Raw genomic sequence first — 26,453 nt, forward strand, 5'->3', positions numbered from 1 at the left:
TTTAAATGCTCCATATTGCAATACAATATAGTCATGTTATAGCAAAGCTCTGCCACATTTATAGCTATGATCACTGCACTTATTTCCGCCGTTGGTATAAATTGCAGAAAGGGTTGAAATTGACAGTTTTATACCATCTTGCTGATATATACCATCTTCTTTCGTCATTTCGGTATCATTGTAGCCTATAGCAGAACCACCCTTACAACACGCAGAGCTGGAAATGTTCTTAGCCTTGATGTAAACTACACACCAATAATAATTAGTAGGCCTACTTTTAGAAATTTATTTCAAGTCCATTAAAGATTTCCTATGCATGCATGGCAGTAATAATGTTATGCAATGTAAATGCTTTTATTCTGTAGTACTTGGCGTTAGTATAAAGCACTCCAGGACCCGCTTATTCAGAAACAGGAGCTACGCACATAATGTTCCAGACATGTAAGTTGCGCGTGCGTTTTGCTTAATCTAATTGTATGACATTAGATATCAAATTGCTTCTCGAGACCATCCAAGACTTAAGACAACCTTTAGGAGGAGACAGCAACACAACAGGTATTCGCAATAAGGGCGTAACCATTTTTTTATTGTAGTTTTGGATCGCCAAAATGCGCATCTACTCAAATAGATCTATGCGTAATTCATAACTACTAATTTGGTAACATTGTTTCAGCATCATCAAGAGTCAGCACAAGGCATCAGAAGAAAAATACGTGAGATGAAGTGTTAAGATAATGGACTGTGCGCAATGGCAGACATCTGCTGGTGCGTAATGGTTAATTGCACTCCCAAATGATCATAGAAGCGCGTTCGCAGCAGCACGGGGTACTATCGACATGCCCAAACATCCTCGTGGTTTCCGAAAGTAGGCTACATTCAGCGATGTTGAAGTTGCATCGGCTTTATATATGTGATAATCAAAGCAAATCCACCAGCAAGGTGAGTTTTTAAAAATGTATAAGGTTTATATAGTGCCGTGCGTGTGCATACATTTTTATGTAGCCGTTTAATGTTATTGGATCAAATCCAGCTTTTCCCAAGTTTACTCGTGCTCATCGAACGATTTTATTAAATACATTTTTACACGGAACTTTATATATTAGGGTGATGGCATTGCGTAATGCATGCTATTTGAAGAGCATTGGGTTTGCTTTATTTTAAACCACATGGGACTATTATGGATTGCACTCTCGTTTGGTTTTTATCAAACTTGCGGAACGTTCTTATAATGTAGCCTACAGTTCTTTTAATTTTCAAATTCTAACTCTTTATAGATAGTGAGATATAAATAGAAGACTGCCCAGCTGTGGGCTCTTCTGCAAGACCCTGAAGCCATCAGAATGGGTGGGTACTTCCCATGTGTAAATCAGATTTGTTTATCTTTAGGTTGGTTCGCTCCTCGGGTTGGTGATGGACTAAGTCATGTCGCAGCTTTACTACCGCCGAACGGATAACTCATCGTACCGGGACCGCATCCCGCTGCGGATAGTGCGCGCCGAGTCGGAGCTTTCAGCGCAGGAGAAGTCCTACCTCAGCGCCGTGGAGAAGGGAGACTACGCCAGCGTGAAACAGGCGCTGGAAGAGGCGGAAATCTACTTTAAGATCAACATCGACTGCGTCGATCCTCTGGGGCGCACGGCGCTACTCATCGCCATTGAGAATGAGAACTTGGAAATCATTGAGTTGCTCCTCAGCTTTTACGTGTATGTCGGGGACGCGCTGCTCCACGCCATTCGCAAAGAGGTGGTGGGCGCAGTGGAGATCCTGTTGAACCACAAGAAGCCAAGTGGAGAGAAACAGGTTTGGTTCGTGATATGTATATATAAAGACTTGTTATTTTAATTCATATCTTTCTTGCTGTCTTAGTATGACATAAAATACTAAACGTCCACGTCATTTGTTAGGAAAAATGCATGAATCCCCCAAAAAAGTTTTGGTGGTCTTTGCTTCAGGTTTTCAGTTTGGTTAAAGTAATGGCCCAGTGTGACCAGCTCATTACTTTCAAAACCACTTGAACCTGAACTGAACTGTAGACCAGATCTGATCTGAATACAGGGTTTTAAAAATAAGCGCTCTAAGATTTAATTTTTCCGCCACACAATAGTCTTGAAACATATTTTATCCACTTCTCCTGTTAACAACCGTGTGTCAGACAAGCATTAACTTTAAGGTGTTTTATAACTAAAAGGGTTTTCTCCATTATGGGCAAGTCATATCTGCCCTTGCATGTCAGCTACATTCGAGAAAACAGAAAAGCCTGCTGCTAAAAAAAAGTTCTGTTCAAATATTTGTTCTAGATGCCTTTCATTTTAAACTATAAACATAGAGTAACCTTTGCTGCTTTAGAGCAGCCTTGATTTAACACAGACCTTGCTTGTCAGTCCATTCCTCCTAACTGTGATTTGATTTAACTTTTATTGGATGGGAACAGGCTGCAGCAGCACTGATTCAGAGAAATGATGGGAAGGATGAACCTTTGACAAATCACGGCAGCTGCACATCTGATCATTTCCTCCTCAATCCCGAGCGATGTCTCTTTTCCTCTGTATCCCTTCCTGTCTGTTTATATTAATGGTATATTTAGAAAACCTTTTGATATGCAAATATCAGAATCAGCATGACTATAGACCACAAGAGGGCGAGTGAGTACACAGAAGCAGGTTGTTTACTTAGGAAATTCATACGAGTTCTTTCGCTGTTGCCATTTTTCTCTTTTCCGTACTGATAATTTCTGAAATGATAAAAATGCTTATAAAAATATATATTTTATTATGATTATTTTATAAATATTTTTACGTATATTTTGCTCATCGAAATGACAGTTTACACAGTAGGCTACTATGCTGCCGCAAAGAAGGACGGGATGTGTGTTGTCGAATAAATAAGCCAAATCAGCAGACATAGTAATTTCACTTTGTTCGTCAAAATGTGAAGTTTAAAATGTAAACACTTTAGAACCATATTTTTATTTGCCACTTCATTCATGTTCACTTTTGAGTGGAATCGCATCTCCCAGCTTGTAACACGACCGCCACCATCGTTTTGTGGTGTCAACAGTTCTCCTTCAAGCATACTTTCCGTTGTCACACTATGGGATACGCCCCTTCTGCCTATTCCTCAGAAGCTCAATTACATTAGGTCCTATTGGCTGGCAGATATGACGCTTGTGCCTGAGGAGTGGCTAACTACCTAGTAAAAGTAGCGCAAAACAGCGTCATTTTGTCATTCAAAAACCTCTTTTCGCTTCACACCAGAAGCCTTTTTTATGTTTGAAAAACCATCAACGGCCTCCACGCCTGTTGCTGGTTTGAAGGGTCTACGATAGCTGGTCACCACGCCGCTTTTTGTTTAAATCCTCCAATTCCTACTACAGTTTATTGCTGGATTTCTAAGCACCCAACGATGCAGCAATGCGGACTGCTGGGGCTATCGAAGTGATCAGAAGAGGACTGGCCGAGTGAACAAAGTTGAACTTTGTGAAGATGATACAGAGGTGAGGAAATCTGCAACAGTGAATTGTTGGATCCAATGCTGGACAATGGAATCCTCAAAGTGGGTGGTCGTCTAAGAAGAACAGCGATGCCTGAGGAAAGAAAACACCCTGCCAGTTGTAGAAGCCAAACCGAGCTTTGAGTTGATTTCATGTTTCTTTCTTGTTAATGGTAGCGGTGTGTGAGTGATTATATATATGGCCACAGACTAGATATAGTCTGTCTACTGCCACCTAAAGAACCGTTGGGAGACTGAAGGTGGAGCCCAAGGGAAAAGGCCTTAAAGACAGGAAGCCACAGGATCTGGGTGTGGCTGAGAGGGCAAACAGTCTTTTGACCGTGTGGTTATGTGCTGTATGGTTCCTTGACGTGACAAGCTATTTGCTACCATATAAGAGACTACTTTAATTTAATTGTTTGTTTTATTTTACCTCAATTTTATGTAACATTCTGTCTACATCAGTAACAATAAATGGTCATTGGACCGACTGGATCAACTTCTACTACTCATCTTTACAACTGCATGCGTCAAGCTATATCCAGCTTAGCCAACAGTAGTAGCAAAAGCGAACTAAGGTCGCACAGGAAAAGGCTATTACAAGGACCTTTGGGTCAGGGAAGGACAAACCAGGTCTGCTCTGCATGTCTTGGGCTGAAACATGCCCAGGTGGCAATCGATGCTCCTGCAAGCACTGCGCACGCTTCACTATGAAGAGCCTCCAAGCCTGCCAAGCTAGCTTATCATGACAGGATCCCTTAATGTCAGCGAGCCCTGCACTGGCTGTCACCCCGCAGGTATCCATTCCTGTGTAGCTGCCCACCAAGGTGACTCTATCGTGAACAGCTCGATGCTTGCAATCCCTTCCCTAACGTGCCTAGTATGGACGAACAGGAGGCTGATTTGCTCGACTTTGAGGATGAGGAACAATCAGACTTTCTTCTCTACAATGAGAAGGATTATATAAATTCCTTCTTCCTCCCCCTGCTCAACTGGAGGAACCCCTCGCCGCGCGGGATCCGCGGAAGGGGTGGGTGAGGCACCATCCTCTCCGCTTCTTAGTGTTGATCTGCAGGACGTGTGCCAACTGTGGAGACTGCAAAGTCACGCTATGAAGGGAAACGATTGCAGAGAGCGAGGTCTTCTCTGTATGCCTCCAATGGAGCCATTAGTCACTATGCACTAACACCAGAAGCACTCGACGGCTGCAAGCCCCAGTTTTCCGTCAAAAGCATATCGGTTCCAGTCAAACATGACAGGCTGCGCTTACAAGGTGATCGCTTTTTGCTGACCGCATACCAAGTGGATCTGCAGGAGAAGGACCTGCCACGCCAGGTCAGGCACACTATGGTCCTTCAGGAGTGGGGATGCTGGCTTAACCTGGCTAATCTTTCGGACAGGGAGAAAGCGGCCATTTTGGAAGCTCCCGTTGTCTCAGAGGGCATTTTTGGCACCACACTGACACGGATGCAAAAGTGATGAGGCTTTGCAGTTCTGTTTGCTGTGAAAGACACAGAGTGCAGAGCCACCACCTCTACCGACCTATGCACAAGCGACAGCTCGCCCATCCCCCAGCTTTTTTGCAAAAGACCGAGACCACCAGCTGTGAGTACAGTGGCTCAAAGTGGTGTTCCTCACCAAAAGCCCGGCTGGCAAAGGAAGAACTGTCCGCCAGCTACAGCCCAGACTGATCCACCTGCTCCTCATCCCTCGCAGGGAGAACGGATAAAGAAGAAGGCAGTGTGATCAGGATGCACCCCAAAATTTGTGCAAAACATTATCAGAACATATAATAACACCACCTAGGGGAGTCAGCATTCTCCCAAAAATTGGGAGCAATTTAAACTCTGTTTAAGCGCAGAGCGCTTGCGCATGCACAGTTTGCACTACGTGCTCGTTCTTGATTCAGTCACAAGAGGGTGCCAGTACACTGCATATAGGCTATTGGCGAGAATGCACACAGTCCCGATAGGTATTGAGAACAGTACAGTTCGGCTACAGACTGCAGTTCGTCTTAGGCCCCTAGCAAATCAAGGTAATAATTAAATTCTCAGGTGCGGGGAGAACTAAAAAGTGTACTCCAAGAGAAAATTTCCACTCTTTGGGAAAAGAGAGCTATAAGAGTTGTTCCACCCGAGAAAAGCCGCAGTGGCATTTACTCAAGATACTTTCTCATCCTAAAGAAAGGGACGCGCGCTCTCCGCCCAATATTAGATTTATGTGCACAGAACAAATTCCTAAGGAAAAACAAGTTCAGAATGCTCACTCATGTCACACTTCTAAAATTGTTACGCCTAGGCGATTGGTTCACATCCAACTACCTGAAGGACGCATATTTACACATAAAGATTATTCCACTCCACAGGAAATACCAGAGGTTTGCATTCCAGGGGGTGGCATACGAGTATTTCTTTATCCCATTCGGGCTGTCCCTCAGTCAGGGCAGAACTGGTGCCTCACTGGTCAGAAGTGGCTTTGGTGCCACTCAGAGAGAGGGGTATCCGTCTTGATACATACATAGATGACTGGCTTGTGATCTGCTCTTCAGAGTTCCCCTGTGCCCTGATTGGAAACTGGAAGGGGTAGTGGTCGAAGAGATTTGGATTAGATATGGCAGGGCGACAGTCGACATGTTCGAGTCCCAGAACAACGCTCAGTGCCCTCTATTTTTCTCCCTGAAGGACCAGAGCGCATCTCTGGGGATAGATGGTTGGCACACAAATGGCTGCTTGCTCTCCTGAATGCGTTTCCACCGATACCCTTAATACCCTCGACAGAGTGAGGAGGAAGCGATTGAGACTAATACTGATAGCTCCGTGCTGACCCGGGAAGTACTGGCTGGTGGAGATCATACATATGCTTTACGCAGAGCCGCGGGCTCTCCTGTCACGCAGAGATCTGCTGTCGCAAGAGGAGGGAGATTTTTCATCCCCATCCAGAATGCCTGGCACTATGGGCTTGGCCAGTGAGTTGATTAAGTTAAATGCTACTAGTCTGCCGACTAGTGTAATTAGAACAATACAGAACGCTAGAGCTTCGTCTTCTAGATCTCTATAAAAATGTAATTGGGCGTGTTTGAGTAATGGTGCGCTCTTAAACTTGTAATCCCTTTTCAATGTTTGGTGACTGTTGTACTATCATTCCTTCAGGATTTGATAGATAAAAGCAAAGCGTTCTCTATGATTAAAGTGTTTCTAGCTGCTATATCAGCATGCCAAGACTGTTGGACAGCATCCTCTAGTGTGTGGTTTTATGAAGGGCTTTGCCCGTGTCAAGACTACTCTCTCCCTCATGGGATTTAGCGCTTTGCCCATGTCAAGACCGCTCTCTCCCTCATGGGATTTAGTGCTTTTCCCATGTCAAGACCGCTCTCCCCTCATGGGATTTAGGGCTTTGCCCATGTCAAGACCGCTCTCCCCTCATGGGATTTAGTGCTTTGCCCATGTCAAGACTGCTCTCTCCCTCATGGGATTTAGACCTGGTACTGGATACCCTTTCGGGGGCTCCATTTGAGCCACTGGACATAGTTGACACTAACATATTATAGTTTAAAACAGCACTGCTGTTGGCTCTGTCTTCAGCGAAGTGCGTAAGTGAAATTCACACACTTTCTGTAATCCTGCATGTATGCAGTTTATGCGGGGTATGAGGGGGATTTACTGAAACCAAACCCCACATTTATGTACAAAGTCATTAATTACATTGTTCCCCTTGAGGTAAGGTCATTTGACATATTTTCTTACTTAAACATCGTAGAAATTCTAATAAATGCAATAGTTATAATGGAAATAGTCAATAAAACTACAGTAAAAAAGTCCCTGTGGGTCTCTGATGGTAATTTGTTGGGTTCTATTGGTGGAGTGTTATGCACAGTCTTTTGCAAAGATGAGTTGTTTATGCCATTAATATTTCCTTTGGGCATCTAAAATTTCAAAAACATAAGTATAAAATTTAGAAGTCTGTATTTCTGCATTTGTTCCCCTTCATTTCTTCACTGTATTTTGCTTGAGGATGAGCTTCAAAGAATCATATTCAAGCAGAAGCTTCCTGTCTGGACACGTCTTTCCAACTAGAGCCGTCATTATCTTCCTCAAATAGTCAAGTTTTCACTGTTGTCACTGTGGGCTCTTGTAAAAACAAGTGCCATACGAGATGTGCTAATCCCGCACCTTTTAAGCTCAATTCCCTCCTGCTCTCTCTTTCTAACAAATTTCTCTCACTTTACTCCTTTCTAACTTGTTTTTCTATCTCACTTTTTTGTGCATGCCCCCACGTCGTGTTGCTCTCTTTCACGCTCAGTCTTTCCATCTCTCACTCTCTTATACTCATCTTCCCCAAATATGGTGTGATCACAGAATCCTAGCTTCATGTAACAGTGTATATTTTATGGCGCTCTGATTTATCATGATTTAAAACTTGCAATGAAAGAACATGCGTTGTCTTAAAATGATAGTTTGCAAATCCTAGGCGCTGGACACAGTTATTACTGAAGTTTCTTAAAAAAAGGGCAAGATGAGCATAACGATAGCAACATGAGCAATGTGCTTGGATATTGGAACATGCATCTCAGGGGATCGGGTCACAGGTGGACAACATTAAGCAAATACCAATATTCGTAAGCAGGGTCAGAACGTTCCTCATCTGACCACGCAAACCACATTTAGAGTTAGTTTGTGAACGGAACATTTTCAATATGCCGGTGTAACAGATAATTCGCTGTGGATAAAAGCATCTGCTAAATGAATACATTTTGTGAAGCACGCACATCTGTTCAATTTCATTTAATGCTGGTACTTGACTAATGTAAGTCGGAGTGTTTTGCTCGAAACGTCTATGGCAACAAAAATGCGGGTATTCTATGGTCAATGGCGGGTTTTTTTAAGAGCAATGTGCCCACTTGCATGTAAATTTCAGGTGTAAACGTCATTTTCACGCTCAGCCACTTGTGATTGGGTCACAAGAGACATCTGTTAATGCCAGTGTAAACAAAGCCCATCTGAAAGCGTTATCAACAACCAATTTTCCTTCCTGTGCTTACTTAGCAAAAATGTGCCCGAGTATGGTTTAGATAGCACATGCTTGTATTTAATTATAGAGATAGATTTATATTTATATCATGAATATTTTGTGTTAGAAGCAAAGGTTCTGTGTTTTACATACATTTGTTAATGTGTGACATTGATTTATGATCAAAATTCGATCATAATTCACTCACCCTAAAGCTGCTCAAAGGTAGGCTTGTGCCGGTAGTATATTCGGTATGTGGCGGAATTTTATGAAGCTTTTATTACCTATCGCGGTGATTAAATGCATTACAAAAACAGAACAAAAACAAGTTTAATACATTTTTCCAATTTCAACCAATAATAAGAAATAAATTGAAAGTACAGGTTAATATGATACAGATAATTTGTCAGGTGTTTAATTAAATATCATAAAACATATTTTACTCCATACTACAGTATATTTTAGTAAGTAAACACTGTAATGGTGATGATTAAGATAAAGAAGCCCACTTTACTTGCTGTACAATAGAGTATTTAACACACATAGTCAAATACATATGTAACATAATATTCATGGTTTGATATTTCAATGGTTATATATAATTATAAATAATAACCTGTCAGTGTCAGTAAAACAATAGTTCTAATCCATGTTTTTTTCCAAGTCTATTCTATGCAGTGTCTGGGTTTGTGATCAGTGCTACCACTTTATCATGGTTCTGATAACAAATGTCCCATTTCTTAAATAGTTGTTTCTCCATCTCTAACTTAATTGTGATATTCTTTGGTCTTCATTTTTATAACTGTCTTTCAGATGCACAGTTTAAATAAAGAGTCATTAGTTTGGGGCTTGTTCCAGAATGTAATGATATTCTTTTAAGGACTCACAGTTAGATGCCAATTTTTCTGATTGTTTGTTAAATCTGTGATTGTTTTTAGAACAGTAGGTCCGGAGTAGGCTGCTCTTTCATTATAATGCACATTTCAATTTTAAGAATAATTTATGGCATTAAATAATTTCCAAAAAATCAAATTCAATCAAAAATGGTAAGTCTATTACTGTTAATTTTGTCAAATTATACCGTAAAAGGAAAAGAGATTAAAATGAAAATGAGATTCAGTGTATATTTCATAAGACAAATTTAGAGGAAAATTCTTGGCCGCCTTTGACTATCATAGTAGAAACAATTGCTTTTGTTGAAAATAAAAGAAGATATTTCGAAGAATGTGGGAAAGCAAACAGTTCCGGGGAAATTTTAACTTCCATTGTAATTTTTTTATAGTCAATAGGGGCCAAGGAGTGTTTGGTTACAGGCATTCTTCCAAATATCTTTCTCCGTGTTCATCGAAAACAAAGACATTTATACAGATTTGGAACAACTCAAGAGTGAGTAAATGATGACAAAATATTTTTGGGTGAAATTTTCGTTTAAGACTTCAGCTGTTTGTACATAAGTAATACCAATTGCATCTTGTGTCCCCAGGTGCCACCCCTACTCCTCGATAAACAGTTCTCCGACTTTACTCCCGACATAACCCCCATCATCCTGGCTGCTCACACCAACAACTACGAGATCATCAAGATGTTGGTTCAGAAAGGCGTTTCCGTCCCCCAACCTCACGAGGTGCGCTGTAACTGCGTGGAGTGCGTCTCCAGCTCGGACGTAGACAGCCTGCGGCATTCAAGGTCTCGGCTGAACATCTACAAAGCCCTGGCCAGCCCCTCTCTCATCTCCCTGTCCAGCGAGGATCCCTTCCTCACCGCTTTCCAGCTCAGCTGGGAACTCCAGGAACTCAGCAAAGTGGAAAACGAGTTCAAAACTGAATACGAGGAGCTCTCCCGGCAGTGTAAATGCTTTGCCAAAGATCTCCTGGACCAGACCAGGTCCTCTCGCGAGCTGGAGCTGATCCTTAACTTCCGTGATGACATAAACCTGCTGCAGGATGAGGCCACCAATGAGCTGGCTCGGCTGAAACTTGCCATCAAATACCGCCAAAAAGAGGTACAGAAGATTTCTTTCAATCTTTCTCATCCTGGATTGACATAGCTATAAGGACACATTTACTGCATTCGCATTCAAAAAGGTGATTTTAGAAATACTTAAAGACAACCAGATGAAGCTCAAGCTTCGTGTGAATATTGTTGAGAGCTAATACGAAATAACTGGGGTGTTACCAGGCCTAAGATTGGGGTAATTTTCTTCACAGTTGAGAAGATCATCGCATGCCTTAGCACCATAATAGAGTTTATGACAGGGCCTGTAAATAACCAACAGCTTCAGCTTGTTCTCTGCGACCTGTAATGACTTAATGCAACGTAGGAGTGAGGAGTCATACTCTTACAGCGTGCAGTGTGGGTTTGTAGCTGCTAATTATATTGTGTCTATGCATGTTCTCATTTCATGGCTCAGTTAGAAAGTCTTGTACTTGTAAATCCAGTAAGCACTTGCTACCTCTGCAGTCACTTTTTCTTCTAATTTGGGTAGCAGGATGAATCGTAAAACAGCCAGGGTAAACAAAGTAAAGTGCATAAAAAGACGAGTAAAATTTTGTAAGATCTGTATGAAAATGCACAGAGTTTTAGGAAATGATAGTGAGAAAAAAGGAAATTAGTGTGTGTTTAATTAGGTTATATTCTTAAACAATGTTTTTGTAATTATGTGGCCCCCTTTTGGTGAAATCAAGGTATTACATAAAAAGGTTTTATATGCAGTAAGTGTGTCTGATTTGGATGCTTAGTGGCTATAAATTACGTTAAGAACTTTTATTAAATAAATCCATTGAATTTATATAGCGGGTTTTATTTATTTATATTGTTTATAAAGCATTGTTGCAAAGCAGCATACACTACTTTTCACATTTTACAATAATAGTAAACCCTCAGAAACTGTTGTTTGTGATGGTGTGGTTGTCTTGCTTCTGCTCTGTCAGAGGCATATAACAGCTGAGCCTTCTCGAAGGAAGTAATAAAAATTCTCACGCAGGGCCACTACACTATAACTTAACCTTGAGAGGTCATACAGGCCAGGCCTACCACTTTCATGCACCGTGCAGCGTCTGAAAATCAACTTTTTATTTAGCTAAAAACTGTGTGCTTTGATGCTGTGGTCGGTCGAATTATTGCTTTGAATTCTAAAAGCCTTATTCATAAAGAATACGATAGTAAGTAATGATGACATGATACAGAGAAGTCAAGTGGAACTTTTTAGTACCGGTTGCTGTAGAGTCCGTTAATGGCATTGAAAGAAGGATGTACACTGAGTGTTTGCTCTTAACACTTTATCCTTAATTTACTGCTGTCACGGTGTATTAAAGTACTGTCCCTGTGACACTCAGTCATATTAGTGAGGCTGAGAACAGACTGTTTGGTGCTAATCGTCCCTGACAGAGAATCTACGACTTGACCTCATCGCTCTCAGAACGCCTGGCTCTGCCGTAATGAGAATGCATTTGTTTGTAATTTGGTTAGGCGCACTCCCACTTCCGCTTGACATTTCAAATGCCTGGTTAATGGCTTTGGGCAGATCTTGGGAGACGAGATGAAAAGAAGCCTAAAGGGAGAAAACCCAACACATGTAGGACAGGAGTACAGCTGCAGGCATAATGTTAGTCGCATGCATGATACAAATCTGAATGGAAATTAGCTTTTGTGCAAGAGGTGGTTTCTCAAAATGTCTTATTTTGTGTTTCACAATAGAAAGAGTCAAATACAAGTTTTGAATGACATTATGGTGAATAAATGATGGCAGAATTAAATTTTTTGGGTGAATTATAAAGTCAAAGATCACTCTGCCAAGGTTCGCATATGTTTCGGACCTTCTGCTTCTGTTTTTATATTCACTCATCATTCTGCCATACTGTCTAAAACACTACTACTCTGACATACATAGGAATCCAGGAGTCTGGCAGACAGCCTGAAACACTGATGTATAGTTGCTTTGTACGGTAACTTAATTTTACTGACAGTTTATTGCCCAGATAGAACGCAGCGTGTGCAGTAATAATGTTTCTTCACTTTTAATGCTCCTATGTCATATGCAAAATACTAAAATGTATCAAACACCTTTTAGGTTCTTCCAGTAAAGTAAACAGCACACTTGATTACCAAAATCTGTCAAAAAGTTTGAAACATTAGAAAATGAAACACATTCTGTGAGATTTTACTGATTTTGCTAATTCTCCAAACCACCTGTTAATATTTCTGCGCTGGCATATGATTTCCCAACATTCTTTTCTATTCATCTCTCTCTCAGTTTGTAGCACAGCCAAATTGCCAGCAGCTGTTGGCCTCGCGTTGGTATGATGAATTTCCTGGCTGGAGGAGACGTCACTGGGCTGGCAAATTCATCACCTGTGTCTTCATCGGCCTACTCTTCCCTCTGTTCTCCCTGTGTTACCTGGTGGTACCCAAGAGCCGCTACGGCCTCTTTATCCGCAAGCCTTTCATCAAATTCATCTGCCACACTGCCTCGTACCTGACCTTCCTTTTCCTGCTGCTACTGGCCTCCCAACACATAGTCTCCAACAATCCTGATCGCCAGGGTCCAAAGCCCACCACTGTGGAGTGGATGATTCTACCTTGGGTTCTAGGTAAGCCCAGATGAGTTGAAGCTTGAAATGTTAGAGAACAATGATCAAACGTTATTCTTATTTAATTTTGTTTAAAACAAAATAAAATGGCAATGTATTTTTACAAACACATTGAAGTGGTTTTATTACGTTCATCCATGCAACTTTTCCATGGTTCTTGGACCAGAGAACCGTGAAGGTCTTTGAACACGAACCAACAACATCTGTTGGCCGCCCTCATAGGTTTCATATGGACTGAGATCAAGCAGATGTGGGACGGTGGTTTTCAGGACTACGTTCATGATTGGTGGAATCTCATGGACTTCGTTATGAATTCCTTGTATCTTGCAACCATCTCACTGAAGATTGTTGCTTATGTCAAGGTACTTTGCATCAGTTCTTAGAAATAAAATTTGTTTCTAATAAATATTAGTTAGAGTTAACATGTTAAGGTGTTTGAAGTCCTTTACCAACAATTTCTTTCTTTTGAACTAACAGTACAGTGGTTGCAAACCCAGGGAAACCTGGGAAATGTGGCATCCAACGCTAGTGGCTGAAGCTGTATTTGCCATTGCCAACATCTTCAGCTCGCTACGCCTCATCTCGCTCTTCACCGCAAACTCCCACCTAGGTCCCCTACAGATTTCATTGGGTCGAATGCTTCTGGACATTCTGAAGTTCCTGTTTATCTACTGTCTGGTGCTTCTAGCCTTCGCCAATGGCCTTAATCAGCTCTACTTCTATTACGAGACCAGTGACGGAATGAGCTGCAAGGGTATCCGCTGTGAACGTCAAAACAATGCTTTCTCAACGTAAGTGCACCTTAATACTTCATAAGTCTACATTTCAAGTACACGCAATCCTTTGATCTTGCTTTCTATCAGCAACATAGCCTTCAGGTGAGTTTAGTACGATATTGCTCATACTAACTTGGCTTTGCATTTGTTTTGTAGGCTATTTGAGACCCTGCAGTCTTTGTTCTGGTCTATTTTCGGGCTGATCAGCCTGTATGTGACCAATGTGCAAGCCGATCACAAGTTCACTGAATTTGTGGGTGCCACCATGTTTGGTACTTATAACGTCATCTCCTTGGTAGTGCTTCTCAATATGCTCATTGCCATGATGAACAATTCCTATCAACATATCGCTGTAAGTGCTGTTTGAGATTGAGGAATTGTTTCTGTGCGTTATATGGACATTTGGCATAGTAAATGATAAAATGAATGCAATTTGTTTGAGCATAAATAAAAATAATTAGTAATGGCCATCCGTGACGTCTAATCTATTCTGGTTTTACTAAAGGACCATGCTGATATTGAATGGAAATTTGCCAGAACAAAGTTATGGATGAGTTATTTTGAGGAAGGAGGCACCCTACCACCACCTTTTAACATCATCCCCAGTCCTAAATCCATATGTTACCTGATCACGTGGATTAAGGTGCATGTTTTCAAGAGGAGGTCAAAAAGGACTGAGACTTTTGGGACATTAGGGGTGAGACTTGCTGAAATGCCTTTTTCATTAGATCGTCATATTAAGGGGACAGTTCCCCAAAAATCTTTATGACCTGTATGACAAACCTGCACAAATGTTCACAACTTTTGTGGACATTATAATATACAAAGCATCATACTCTAAGTGAACAGTGACTTAGGCTGTCAGTCGCATTTTGTTAAACATTGTCTTTTGTAGTGTACACTATTGTGTAAATGCAAAGTTCTGTGATATGAATTTACATTTTGAGTGAACTGTCCCTTTAAAACATCACAGAACAATGAATGAGCAGTTTTATCTAAATGTCTAGTGGTTATCTTGTAGAAATAGAATTACTGAAGGTAATGTGTTTTATTTTTGGCTTTTCAGAGAAGAGCTGCTGAAAATGTGCGACTCAATAACCAGTACCAGGTATCTTGGTATCTTGGTACAGAAGTATTTTTTAACTTTGATTGAAAACCAGTTAGTTTTAGTTTTCTTATTTCCCAAAATGCAGGAGGTCTTGAGAAACTTAGTAAAGCGTTATGTGGCCGCTATGATTCGAGACGCCAAGACTGAGGAGGGACTCACTGAGGAAAACTTTAAAGTAAGCTTTAAAATCATCACAACAACAAAAATTGTTCATTTGTCCTTTCATTTCCATACTGATATAAGAGTAAGTTAAAAGTAACTGATATTTCACTTGCATTCAATGGCTCCAAACACCTGATGCGACAGCGGTCTTGGATTTAATACTAACACCTGTTGGTGTGACATAAACGTTGTAGATAAATTCACAGGTGTATTTTATCTCTCACGATTCATTAATTCAGTATCCAAAAGTCTAATGTTAGATTATCGATAACATGAGTGACCATGACAGCCACCACGAGGAGGAACCACCATATAAAAAAGAAAACAGCTTTTCTAGGCCATTCGAGTCTGGAGTCTCATATGAGTGTCATATGTGACCCTGGACAACAAAACCAGTCTTATGGGTAAATTTTTCGAAATTGAGATTTTTACATCAACTGAAAGCTGAATAGTTAAGCTTTTTATTGATATATGGGTTGTTAAGATGGGACAATATCTGATTGAGATACAAGAGTGTAAAACTCTGGAAGTAAAGGGTGCAAAGATCTAAATATTGAGAAAATCGCCTTTGAAGTTGTTAATCAGAGTCACTGTAGCAGGCCATCCACTCACAAAAATAAAGTTTTTATATATTTTGGGTTGAAAATTTACAAAATATCTTTATGGAACATGATCTTTACTTAATATCCTAATGATTTTTGGCCTAAAAGAAATCTATAATTTTGACCCACACAATGTATTTTTGGCTTTTACTAAAAATGTTCCCTTGCTACTTAAGACTGGTTTTGTGATCACATATGAACATTTTCATAAAAACTAATCTGAAAACATACTTGTATGCTCTTAACATCAACAGGAGTTGAAGCAGGACATATCAAGCTTCCGCTATGAAGTCATAGGAATGATGAAGGGCAACCGGAAAAGCACTCAAGAAAAGATGCCGGGCACGGATGCTTCGTCTCATTCAGACTGTTCGTTGCAATATTCCTCAGCTCTACAGAAGAATAGTAAAGAACATTTATGTAATGTTACCACTGTTATACAGCAACAAAAGTCAGAAGACACTAGAGAGTCTCTTTGCTGTCTGGCCAATGGCTCTTCAGTGGCTTTGTCCGACACCACTCCTAAAGCCAGAAAGGACTTCCCTAAGGATTTCTCGGATTTCGGGTTGTTCCAGAAGACTCAGAAACAATCGGATCTTTTCCTCAACCAAAATAAAATGTACTCGCTCGCTGAAGAGGTGCGGGAGATGGACTCTGACATATCAGACTGGATAGGAGAGGAACCGGTTGAGAAGAATCTGTCAGGACAGGTTGAAGAAGAAGAAAATTAATCGAAGTACCCGATGAGGGATGAGGGAGAGTGTGTTAGAAGATCAAGAGGGAGAGCACCTCCAGTCTCCACATGAACACTATGAACTCTTCCATATGTACTTTAAATGAGGATTATCTAAATCACAAATCTGGAGGATTTCCAGTTTGAGAGATGGAACAGTGTTCCTCTTTATGCACAGAGGGGAAGTATATGGACAAAGTTGTCTGATCTGCAGAAAGTTGGTAAAAATAAACTTTTTTGACTGTTTTGGACTTAAGCTTTTGTGGGATGACAGATACCAGCATGTATAAATGTCCTTCAAAAAATGTCTTGTAAAATAGTTTGCTTCAACTTTGAAAATATCAACTGATCACAATAATCGTTTTAATTAAAGCACTTTTTAGGGCTCATAAAATATAACATTCATATTATATAAATATGATTAAATATACAATGCGTTGAGATGTGTCTAAACTAATATTTATTATTTTGATTCAGGGCTTCATTGTAATGCAACTGTATTTAATTGCATCAATTGCGACTGCATACCATACGCGACACGGCCATTAAAGCATTTTTACAACTATGCAATACAAATAAAATATATTTTATCAATACTTTTCCCAGACCTGCAATAGACGATTTGTCTAGTGGCTAGTAATATAACAATTTATATTGTATTTAATTTATGTTCATATTTTTTTAAATGCATATTAATTGTAACTTGTAATTTAGATTCTTTGCGGAGGTCTACAGAAGTTAAGTTTAAGGCCACAAAAACGTCTATTCATATATGATTGTATAGATTTCTGAGCCCCGTCCGTCCTCAATATTGTAAGTGTCCTGAGCTCTAAAATAACAGCCTGACTTTGAGAAATAAAATATCTTCTTGTGACATGCTGCAGGTTCACATTCTTTGCTTCGCCATACTTATAGTTGCTTTAACATTTGTCACAACTATTAAATGGCTTGTATTCAATTTTGTGGTAAAACATGTCTAATTTATTTTTAAACATGAATTAAAACGTACTCGGTTACTTACGTAACCTCGGTTCCCTGAGATACGGGAACGAGTACTGCGTAGCAGGACGCTATGGGGAAAACTCCTTTTTCTCCGATGACTGAAGCAATTCAAAAGCGCAGTGAAAACTGCACGGCGATTGGTTGGAAAAAAGCAGAGCTTTGAACCAATCGTAGCGGAGCTGCCGGACCAATGGCGATGGCACCCGCCAAAATGGGCGGGGCTTATGGCTATATAAGCGGACACATCGCCGTAGGTTCTTCAGGTTACTTCGACTGAAGCGACGACACAGCAGCTCGTAGCACGGCAAGGAACGCAGTACTCGTTCCCGTATCTCAGGGAACCGAGGTTACGTAAGTAACCGAGTACGTTCCCTATCGATACTTCACTCGTACTGCGTAGCAGGACGCTATGGGGAACAAGTATAATCACGCCGTGCTACAGATGGAACGAAAACATAAATGGTCTCGGAGCCTGGGCTCGGAGACGGAGTAAGCAGGGAAACCCTGAAAGCGGTAGAGGCCAAGCTAGAAGGTGGCCTAGACCGGTTATCGTCCCAAAGTAATTAAGTGCTGGCGTGGCCATAGCCATGGCTCAGCGACCTAATTCAAGCAGAAAGGACCCGGGCCTGAAGGGCCGGAACGTCCAGGTTATAAAACCTTGTGAAAGTGGACGGCGAAGCCCAGCAGGCCGCCGCACAGATATCTTTTATAGAGACACCGCTATACCATGCCCAGGAAGAGGCAACGCCTCTAGTGGAATGGGCTCTAATTCCCGTGGGGCACTGAAGGCCCAAGGAAGAGTAAGCCAGCGATATAGCCTCAACTATCCACTTCGATAGTCTATGTTTCGAGACCGAGGACCCTTTGGTGCGGTCACCGAAGCACACAAAGAGCTGTTCCGACCGTCTGAATGGGGCGGAGCGCTCAAAGTATATTCTTAACGCTCTGACTGGGCAGAGCAGACTAAGCTCTGGATCCCGCTCTGAGGAGGGGAGAGCAGAGAGCGAAATAACCTGTGCTCTGAACGGAGTAGAGAGCACCTTAGGTACATAGCCATGTCTTGGTTTGAGAACGACTCTGGCGTCGCTAGGCCCAAATTCCAGACAGGATGAGCTCACAGAGAGAGCCTGTAAGTCACTCACACGCTTCACCGATGCTAAAGCGAGAAGCAGAGCGGTCTTGAGCGTCAAAGGACGGAGGTCTGCAGATAGCAGCGGCTCAAAGGGAGGACCCTTTAGAGCCCTCAGGACCGTGGGCAGATCCCAAGAGGGAACTGTAAGAGGGCGAGGGGGGTGTAGCCGCCTGGAGCCCTTCAGGAAACGAACGACAAGATCGTTCTTGCCCACTCCTTGTCCTCCGATGTGGGTATGTGAGGCTGAAATAGCCGCCACATAGACCTTGAGTGTGGAAGGGGCACGGCCGTTATCCAACAACTCTTGTAAAAATGACAGTATCAGTGATACGTCACAGGACACTGGGTCAGCGCCGCGTGTTGTACACCAGGAGGCGAAGACAGACCATTTGAGGGCGTAGAGGCGTCTAGTAGACGGAGCTCTAGCTTGTGATATGGTGTTCAGTACGCTCTCTGGGAGGTCCGTAGGCTCCCGTTGAGAGGCCAAAGGTGCAGAGCCCACAGCTCTGGCTGGGGGTGCCATATCGTGTTCCCTGCCTGAGAGAGGAGGTCCCGCCTCAGGGGAATGGGCCACGGGGCTGCTATTAGCAGCTGGGAGAGATCTGCGACCCAAGGCTGGTTCGTCCACAGAGGGGCTACCAAAAGCACTCGGTGAGCTTGATCCCTGACTCTCCTGATCGTCTGCTGCAAGAGCGCGATCGGGGGAAAAGCATAGAGGAGCCGGTTGGGCCAAGCGTGGGCCAAGGCGTCCTTGCCCTTCGAGAAGTACGTCGGGCAGTGAGTATTGTCTTCTGAGGCGAAAAGGTCGACTTCTGCCTTGCCGAAGAGTTTCCAGATTTGTTGAACCGACATGGGGTGGAGCGTCCATTCGTCTGAAGGAACATTGCTCCGAGATAGCATATCTGCTCCCCGGTTCAGTTTGCCTGGAAGGTGAGTTGCCCTCAGTGAGCGCAGATTGGACTGGGCCCATTCCAAGAGGTGAGAAACTAGGGAAAAAAGGCGTCTTGAGGAGAGGCCTCCCTGGTGATTTATGTAAGATACTACCGTCATGCTGTCTGATCGGACTAAGACGTGACGATCTTTTAGCACCGGTAGGAAGTAGCGGAGGCCCAACCATACTGCCTGCATTTCCAGGTAGTTGATATGGAGGCTTCCTTCCTGGTTCGACCAGAGGCCGAAGGCCGGGTCGCCATCTCACAGAGCCCCCCAACCCGTGTTGGAGGCGTCTGTCGTGACCACTTTCCGACTGGATGTGGAGCCCATGGGCACACCCTGCTCTAGCCAAAGGGGATCTTTCCACGAGGCTAGGGCGGTTACGCAGGCTTGATTCACCACAACACGCAGTCGACCAAGACGCCAAGCGTGTGGAGGAACTCTGGGCTTCAGCCAGTACTGGAGGGGGCGCATTCGGAGGATGCCCAGACTCAGTACCTGAGATGCAGAGGCCATCAGACCTAGCATTTTCTGAAAAACCCTGAGGGGGCGTGAAACCCCGGGTGAGAATGAGGCCGCGAGCCGTCGAATGACCAGAGCTCGGTCTGGTGAAATTCTGGCGGTCCTGCGTTTTGAGTCGAAGACTGTTCCCAGGAACAAAATGTTTTGGCTGGGTGACAGTGCGCTCTTGGCAAGATTGATCCTGAGTCCCAGGCACTCCAGGTGGCTGAGGAGGAGGGATCTGTGAGACTTTAGCTCGTCCTCCGACTGGGCTAGAACAAGCCAGTCGTCGAGGTAATTCAGAATGCGGATTCCCTTCTGTCTGAGAGGGGAAAGAGCCGCGTCCATGCACTTCGTGAAAGTGCGGGGAGCTAGAGAGAGTCCGAATGGAAGGACCGTGTATTGATAAGCAATTCCCTCGTAGGCGAATCTCAAGAATCGCCTGTGACGAGGGGCTATCTGAATGTGGAAGTAAGCATCCTCCAGGTCCAGAGAGAAGAACCAGTCCTCTGGGCGAATTTGCGAGAGGATCTGCTTCATCGTGAGCATTCTGAAGCGCCGTTTCATAAGGGCGCGATTCAGATGTCTGAGATCGAGGATGGGGCGGAAGCCGCCGTCCTTCTTTGGTACGAGAAAGTACCGGCTGTAGAAGCCTGACTCGATTTGACCTGGGGGAACCAATTCTATGGCTCTTTTTCCCAGTAAATTCCTCAACTCCGTGCGCAGAACGTGAGAATTTGAGTCCTGCACTCGGGTGGGGACGACCCCGCGGAAGCGCGGGGGTCGACGAGCAAACTGGAGTGAATATCCACGGGATTTTATTTCCAGAACCCAATCTGATACCCCGGGGATGGCCCTCCAGGCCTTGGCCCGGGCGGCAAGGGTTTGGGTGCAAAGAGGAGGTACGCCGCCTTTTGGGGGCTTGACTCCCAAGGATAATGGAAGAGGAAGCTTGCTCTTTTTTTGACAATGTTTGTGTTCTATTAAACATTTTGCAGAATGTGGTGTGGGCGTTAGAAAAGGCCCCGCACTTACAACATTGCACATTATCAACACATTTTGATAGCCTTCCTCTTCCTTGCATCGGGCTCGCTGAGGATGTGGGAAGCGCCGTCCGGATCGGGAGCGTTGACGGCTGTCAGCTCCCGGAGCCTTCTGAGCAGCAGGGGTTCTTACCGGCTGTTGCGTCGAGGCTGGCTTCGGATGGGTCGGCGCCGGCCGAGATCCGGGTCTCTTAGGCAGAAAGTGCCTCATGGCCTGCGAAGACCTCTGCGCTGCCGTGAAGCGTTCTGCGAAACCCTCCACCGCCGGTCCGAAGAGGCTGGTCGTGGAAATAGGAGCATCCAGGAAGGGGACCTTATCCGCATCCTTGATCTCCGTCAGCGTCAGCCATAGATGACGCTCGAGCACCACTAAACTGGCCATGGATCTGCCTATCGCCTGGGCCGTGGCCTTGGTGGCGCGTAGAGTAAGATCCGTCGCGCTCCGTAGCTCTCTGAAGAGCGCAGGGTCAGGGTCGGACTCATCCATGCCTTGGAGGAGCTTCGCCTGGTAGACCTGGAGCGCTGCCATGGAGTGAAGCGCTGAAGCCGCCTGGCCTGAGGACGAGTATGCGCGTCCAGCGAGGGCCGAGGTGGTTCTGCACGGCTTTGAAGGATGAGACGCTTTAGCCCTCCATCCGATGGCGGCGGGCGGACACAGATGTGCGGCCACAGACTCATCGAGGGGGGGTAGCTTCTCGTACCCTTTTTCCTCTGCGCCGTCCACGTAGGTGAGCGCTGCTGAGGAGGAAGAAGGTCGAAGACGGGCCGAATAGGGGGCGCGCCATGACTTCGTGAGTTCGCCGTGAACTTCCGGGAAGAACGGTGCGTTTCTTTGACGAGGAGCCCGACGGCGCCCCGGCAAGAACCACTCGTCCAGGCGGCTGCGAGTGGGTTCCTCTGGGGGAGACCACTCTAAACCCAGCTCGTTAACCGCCTTCGTGAGGACCCGGAAGAGCTCGGAGTCCGCACTGGGGGCGTGTCCGCCGGGTTCTGGAGACGGCAAGGGGGCGGGGTCATCCAGCGAGCCCGCTAACTCCTCCCCGTCTGAAGCCGCTAACGACATGGCGTCGTCATCCTCCGGTTCGTTTCCACCGAACGAGATCATGTCACAGGCGGCCGCCAGTGGACGCTGATCTGTTCGGGTGAAACAGACCGGGGAAACATCTCTCTGCGGGGAAGGCGAGGCACGGCGAGCCGGCGTGAGCTCGCGCTTCCCCGAGCGCTTTGCTCCTCTACCCCGCTGCTTCGCTCGCACAGTGTCCTGTGCGCGCAGAGGCGGGGGGGGAGGGGCGGAGTCGCTCTCTGAAAAGAAAGCTATCCGCGAGCGCAGAGAGGAGAGACTCATACTCTCGCAGTGAGAGCATTCCGTCTCTTTGAGCGCGTCCTCTGCGTGGGAGAGACCCAGACATGAGACGCACTCCTCGTGCCCGTCAGCGGCGTGTAGGAAAACCCCACACGAGCGACAGGTACGGCGCGGCATTGTAGCGCAGTGAAAACTGCACGTGAATGCCGCAGGAAATTTGCTCTAACACTCTCTGAAAAGAAAGTGTGTGAAAATATGCTCTTTCAGCGTCGCCGGATAGCGGCAGGGAAAAGACCGTGCTGATAGCGAGAACCGTTCGCTCGCGAAGCCGCCCATAGAATCCGCCGGAGCGAAGCCGCTGACGAATCCGCTGAAGCGAAGGCGCTGAGCAGGAGGTCGAATCCGCTGCAGGTGCTCTCTCGACGGCGAAGCAGTCAGTCTCGGGAAGCGAAGACGAGTCGTCACTGAAGGAGAAGAGATCTGAAGAACCTACGGCGATGTGTCCGCTTATATAGCCATAAGCCCCGCCCATTTTGGCGGGTGCCATCGCCATTGGTCCGGCAGCTCCGCTACGATTGGTTCAAAGCTCTGCTTTTTTCCAACCAATCGCCGTGCAGTTTTCACTGCGCTTTTGAATTGCTTCAGTCATCGGAGAAAAAGGAGTTTTCCCCATAGCGTCCTGCTACGCAGTACGAGTGAAGTATCGATAGGGAACCACTTTATAATGTTCAATCATCATAGTTACATTTTTGGTAAATGAAAACAAACATTTGATAAACATGGCAGATTTGTTCTCCGTGTATGTTTTTTTTATTTACATGTTTCACATTTCTGACTGTTAGCAGTCACAGACTCTTTTACTCACACCGTCTCTTGTTTTTTGTCTTCTGCTGCCATAGCAACACGCAGCGGATGTTCTTGTTCTTTAATTAATTGACTTCATGGCAGTTCCTTTATCTTGAGCCACGCCATGCTGTTTTCAATTAACACAGAATAAATTGCCGGCAGATCGTTTTCCAGACTGTTTTGCTGTTGAAAAGAATCTGTGTTTTTAAATTAGAGGTGCCAGGCTTGCAAATCTGGTATATCAGTGCGTATAATGAAACAATGGTAGATTGAACATCTAGTAAAATAGACAGGTAATATGTGGAATATTATTTCATGTTTTTTATTATGTTATCATGTTTTTATTGTGTTTTATTGTGTTGGTTAGCTGCATTTGTTTTTGTTATTATGCACAATACAAAAACATGAATACATACAGTACTGTAACACTCCCGTCCGTTTCCCTGCCGATTTTCCCTATGGACTTCATTTCACGATCCCGCACCTGTTCGTCATCCGTAATCACCTCGTTTCCCGCACCGGCCAGCCATCATTGTCATTACCAAGGACTATTTATACCCTGTGTTTCCTTTGTCCCCTTGTCGGTTATTGAATGTCTTGTCTTGCGTTACGTGTACCTGTCTGTTTGATTTATTAAAAGTTATCCATTTTTGAGTACTCCTGGATCCGCGTCTGTCTCGTCCGGCACGTGAGCCGTGACAAGTACACTACAAAAAAACCTAAACAGAGTAATCTCCTTTTGGAACCAAACTCTTCATTTATTTGTGAAAACCCAAATAAAGGTAGCCTACTTCACGATGTCATAGAAGTAGCCTACCTTTTTTATCTGAATGATTCCATAAAGAACCTTCAACACCCGAAGAACCTTTCACAAGAAAACGTTCTTTGTTAAGAAAAAGGTTTTTCACATTATAAAAATGTAAGAAAGAACCTTTAACTGAATAGTTCTTTGTGGAACCAAAAATGGTTCTTCTATGTAGCATTGGTTTGAAGAACATTTTAAGCAACTTTATTTTTAAGAGTGTATGCTTGGAAACACCTGAGTTTTGGCCTTTCTGAGCATTTTCCAAAAGAACCTTACTTTTTGTTGTTCTTTCCTTTCACATCTCATGACCTTCTGCTCATATCTGTTTACAACACTTTCTTTCTGCAGCTTGAGAGGATTATTTTCATGTAGGCCTTCTGGTATTTACTGCCAGCGTCTCTCAGTTCAGCAGCGCTGGATGTAACGCTGCAGCTCATCACGATCCAAACGGCGTAAAGCGCTTCAAAGTTAAAAGTTAAACAGGGAGTGAGTTAATTCCAGATGCGTCTTCACGTCTGTTGCATACATGCACTTTTACAGGAGATTGATTCTGTTTAACAGGTTTCAAAACAAAAATTTTTTTTAAGGATGACCCATATCTTATTTTGACTTTATATTATCTTTATTGGGACAGGTGAGGTTAAGCAGGACTCTTTCATTGCAGTTTGATTGTTAACAGATCTGAAGAAGGTCACTGGGTGAAGTGTGTAATCTTTCCGAGGGTAAAATACTTTCTCCTGGCCAAGCGTAATGTGCAGAGTATGATATTTCAGTTTGTTTTAGATTAAACCTGGCTGACATACCACCTGGCTCAACCAATGATGTTGGATTTGGGGTGGGGCTGCTGTTTGGCGACCAAAGTGGACGGGTGATGTTTTATGTTTTGAATGTAGTATGTCACAGCTATCGATGGAGACTTCCACACATTTGAAACTTAACATTTCTAAACAGAAACGTTATTCTGAAGAACGAATACCTCATCCCAGCACATAGTAGGGTAGCGTTACCCTTCAAACTGGGTGGTCCCACCAATATTCAATTTTTTGTCATAACCATCTTACATAAAACTGTAGATGTCTTTTTTCTCCAATAGCTGTCCACAAGATGGAGCCACTTATCTCAAAGCCTAAATCTTTTCGCCAATTGATCATCTGTGAAAGTGATGTTTGTATTTAGCCACAAGAGTGAGTCAAGCGAACAGAAATGAATCTGAATGTTTGATTTTTATTAATGTCAATACGTGGATATTTGGAGTGAAGCCCTGGACTTATAAAATGTATCCTTTGCTCCTCTAAGTTTTGGTTTGCAAGTTTGTACTATAGCCTATTTTCACAATTTCACTTAAAAACAGTATAATTGTCAGTAAAAAATGTTAAAAAGACGTTTAAAACCTGAAGGGTTGGAATATTAAGGGAACGACAACACTTTAAAATGAAATATTTTAGATTCTGCAATTTTTTCTAGGTCAGTACCCAGCAAGCAATTTTTGGTTTAAAAGACGTCTATTAGCCGTCTAAACATAGCCCAGACGTCTAGGCTAAAACAAGGCTAAATTTGGGCTGTCAGTGAAAAGTTAATAGACGTCTAATCATTACCGAAGAATAGCCTAGTCATCAAATAGACCGCTATTAAACGAATACACGTAGACGTCTAAAAGACGGTGAATTTGGGTCTCTAAGCTAAAACAAGGCTAAATTTGGGCTGTCAGTGAAAAGTTAATAGACGTCTAATCATTACCGAAGAATAGCCTAGTCATCAAATTGACCGCTATTAAACGAATACACGTAGACGTCTAAAAGACGGTGAATTTGGGTCTCTAAGCTAAAACAAGGCTAAATTTGGGCTGTCAGTGAAAAGTTAATAGACGTCTAATCATTACCGAAGAATAGCCTAGTCATCAAATAGACCGCTATTAAACGAATACACGTAGACGTCTAAAAGACGGTGAATTTGGGTCTCTAAGCTAAAACAAGGCTAAATTTGGGCTGTCAGTGAAAAGTTAATAGACGTCTAATCATTACCGAAGAATAGCCTAGTCATCAAATAGACCGCTATTAAACGAATACACGTAGACGTCTAAAAGACGGTGAATTTGGGTCTCTAAGCTAAAACAAGGCTAAATTTGGGCTGTCAGTGAAAAGTTAATAGACGTCTAATCATTACCGAAGAATAGCCTAGTCATCAAATAGACCGCTGTTAAACGAATACACGTAGACGTCTAAAAGACGGTGAATTTGGGTCTCTAAGTTACAACAAAGCTGAATTTTGGCTGTCAGGGAAAATTTTATACGTCTAACCATAATCATCAAATAGACAGATTATGAATGCCTACATAATAGATAACCACACAATACCCAAAATATTTTTTGTTTACTAAATTTAACATGTTCTTCTCATAAATAGCAATTAATACAAACAAATT

The 26,453-nt window shown here is 43.5% G+C and overlaps 1 protein-coding gene across 2 annotated transcripts; it reads left to right on the forward strand.

The window, feature by feature from the left end:
* Positions 1-417: 417 nt before the first annotated feature.
* trpc4b (transient receptor potential cation channel, subfamily C, member 4b) lies at positions 418-17,345 on the forward strand. Of its 2 annotated transcripts, none has more exons than XM_079482318.1 (11): positions 418-441; positions 1,387-1,800; positions 9,980-10,498; positions 12,749-13,085; positions 13,308-13,447; positions 13,563-13,876; positions 14,018-14,213; positions 14,367-14,558; positions 14,928-14,969; positions 15,055-15,144; positions 15,988-17,345. In XM_079482318.1, the coding sequence occupies exons 2-11, from the start codon at positions 1,423-1,425 to the stop codon at positions 16,462-16,464; spliced, it is 2,685 nt and encodes an 894-aa protein (XP_079338444.1). In that variant the 5' UTR covers positions 418-441; positions 1,387-1,422; the 3' UTR covers positions 16,465-17,345. The 2 variants fall into 2 exon arrangements, with proteins under 2 accessions (XP_079338444.1, XP_079338443.1); XM_079482317.1 differs by lacking the exon at positions 418-441 and adding an exon at positions 802-939.
* The last annotated feature ends 9,108 nt before the right edge of the window (positions 17,346-26,453 follow it).

This window comes from Barbatula barbatula (assembly GCF_947034865.1).
Source record: "Barbatula barbatula genome assembly, chromosome: 19".
In the NCBI taxonomy this organism is placed as follows: Eukaryota; Metazoa; Chordata; class Actinopteri; order Cypriniformes; family Nemacheilidae; genus Barbatula; species Barbatula barbatula.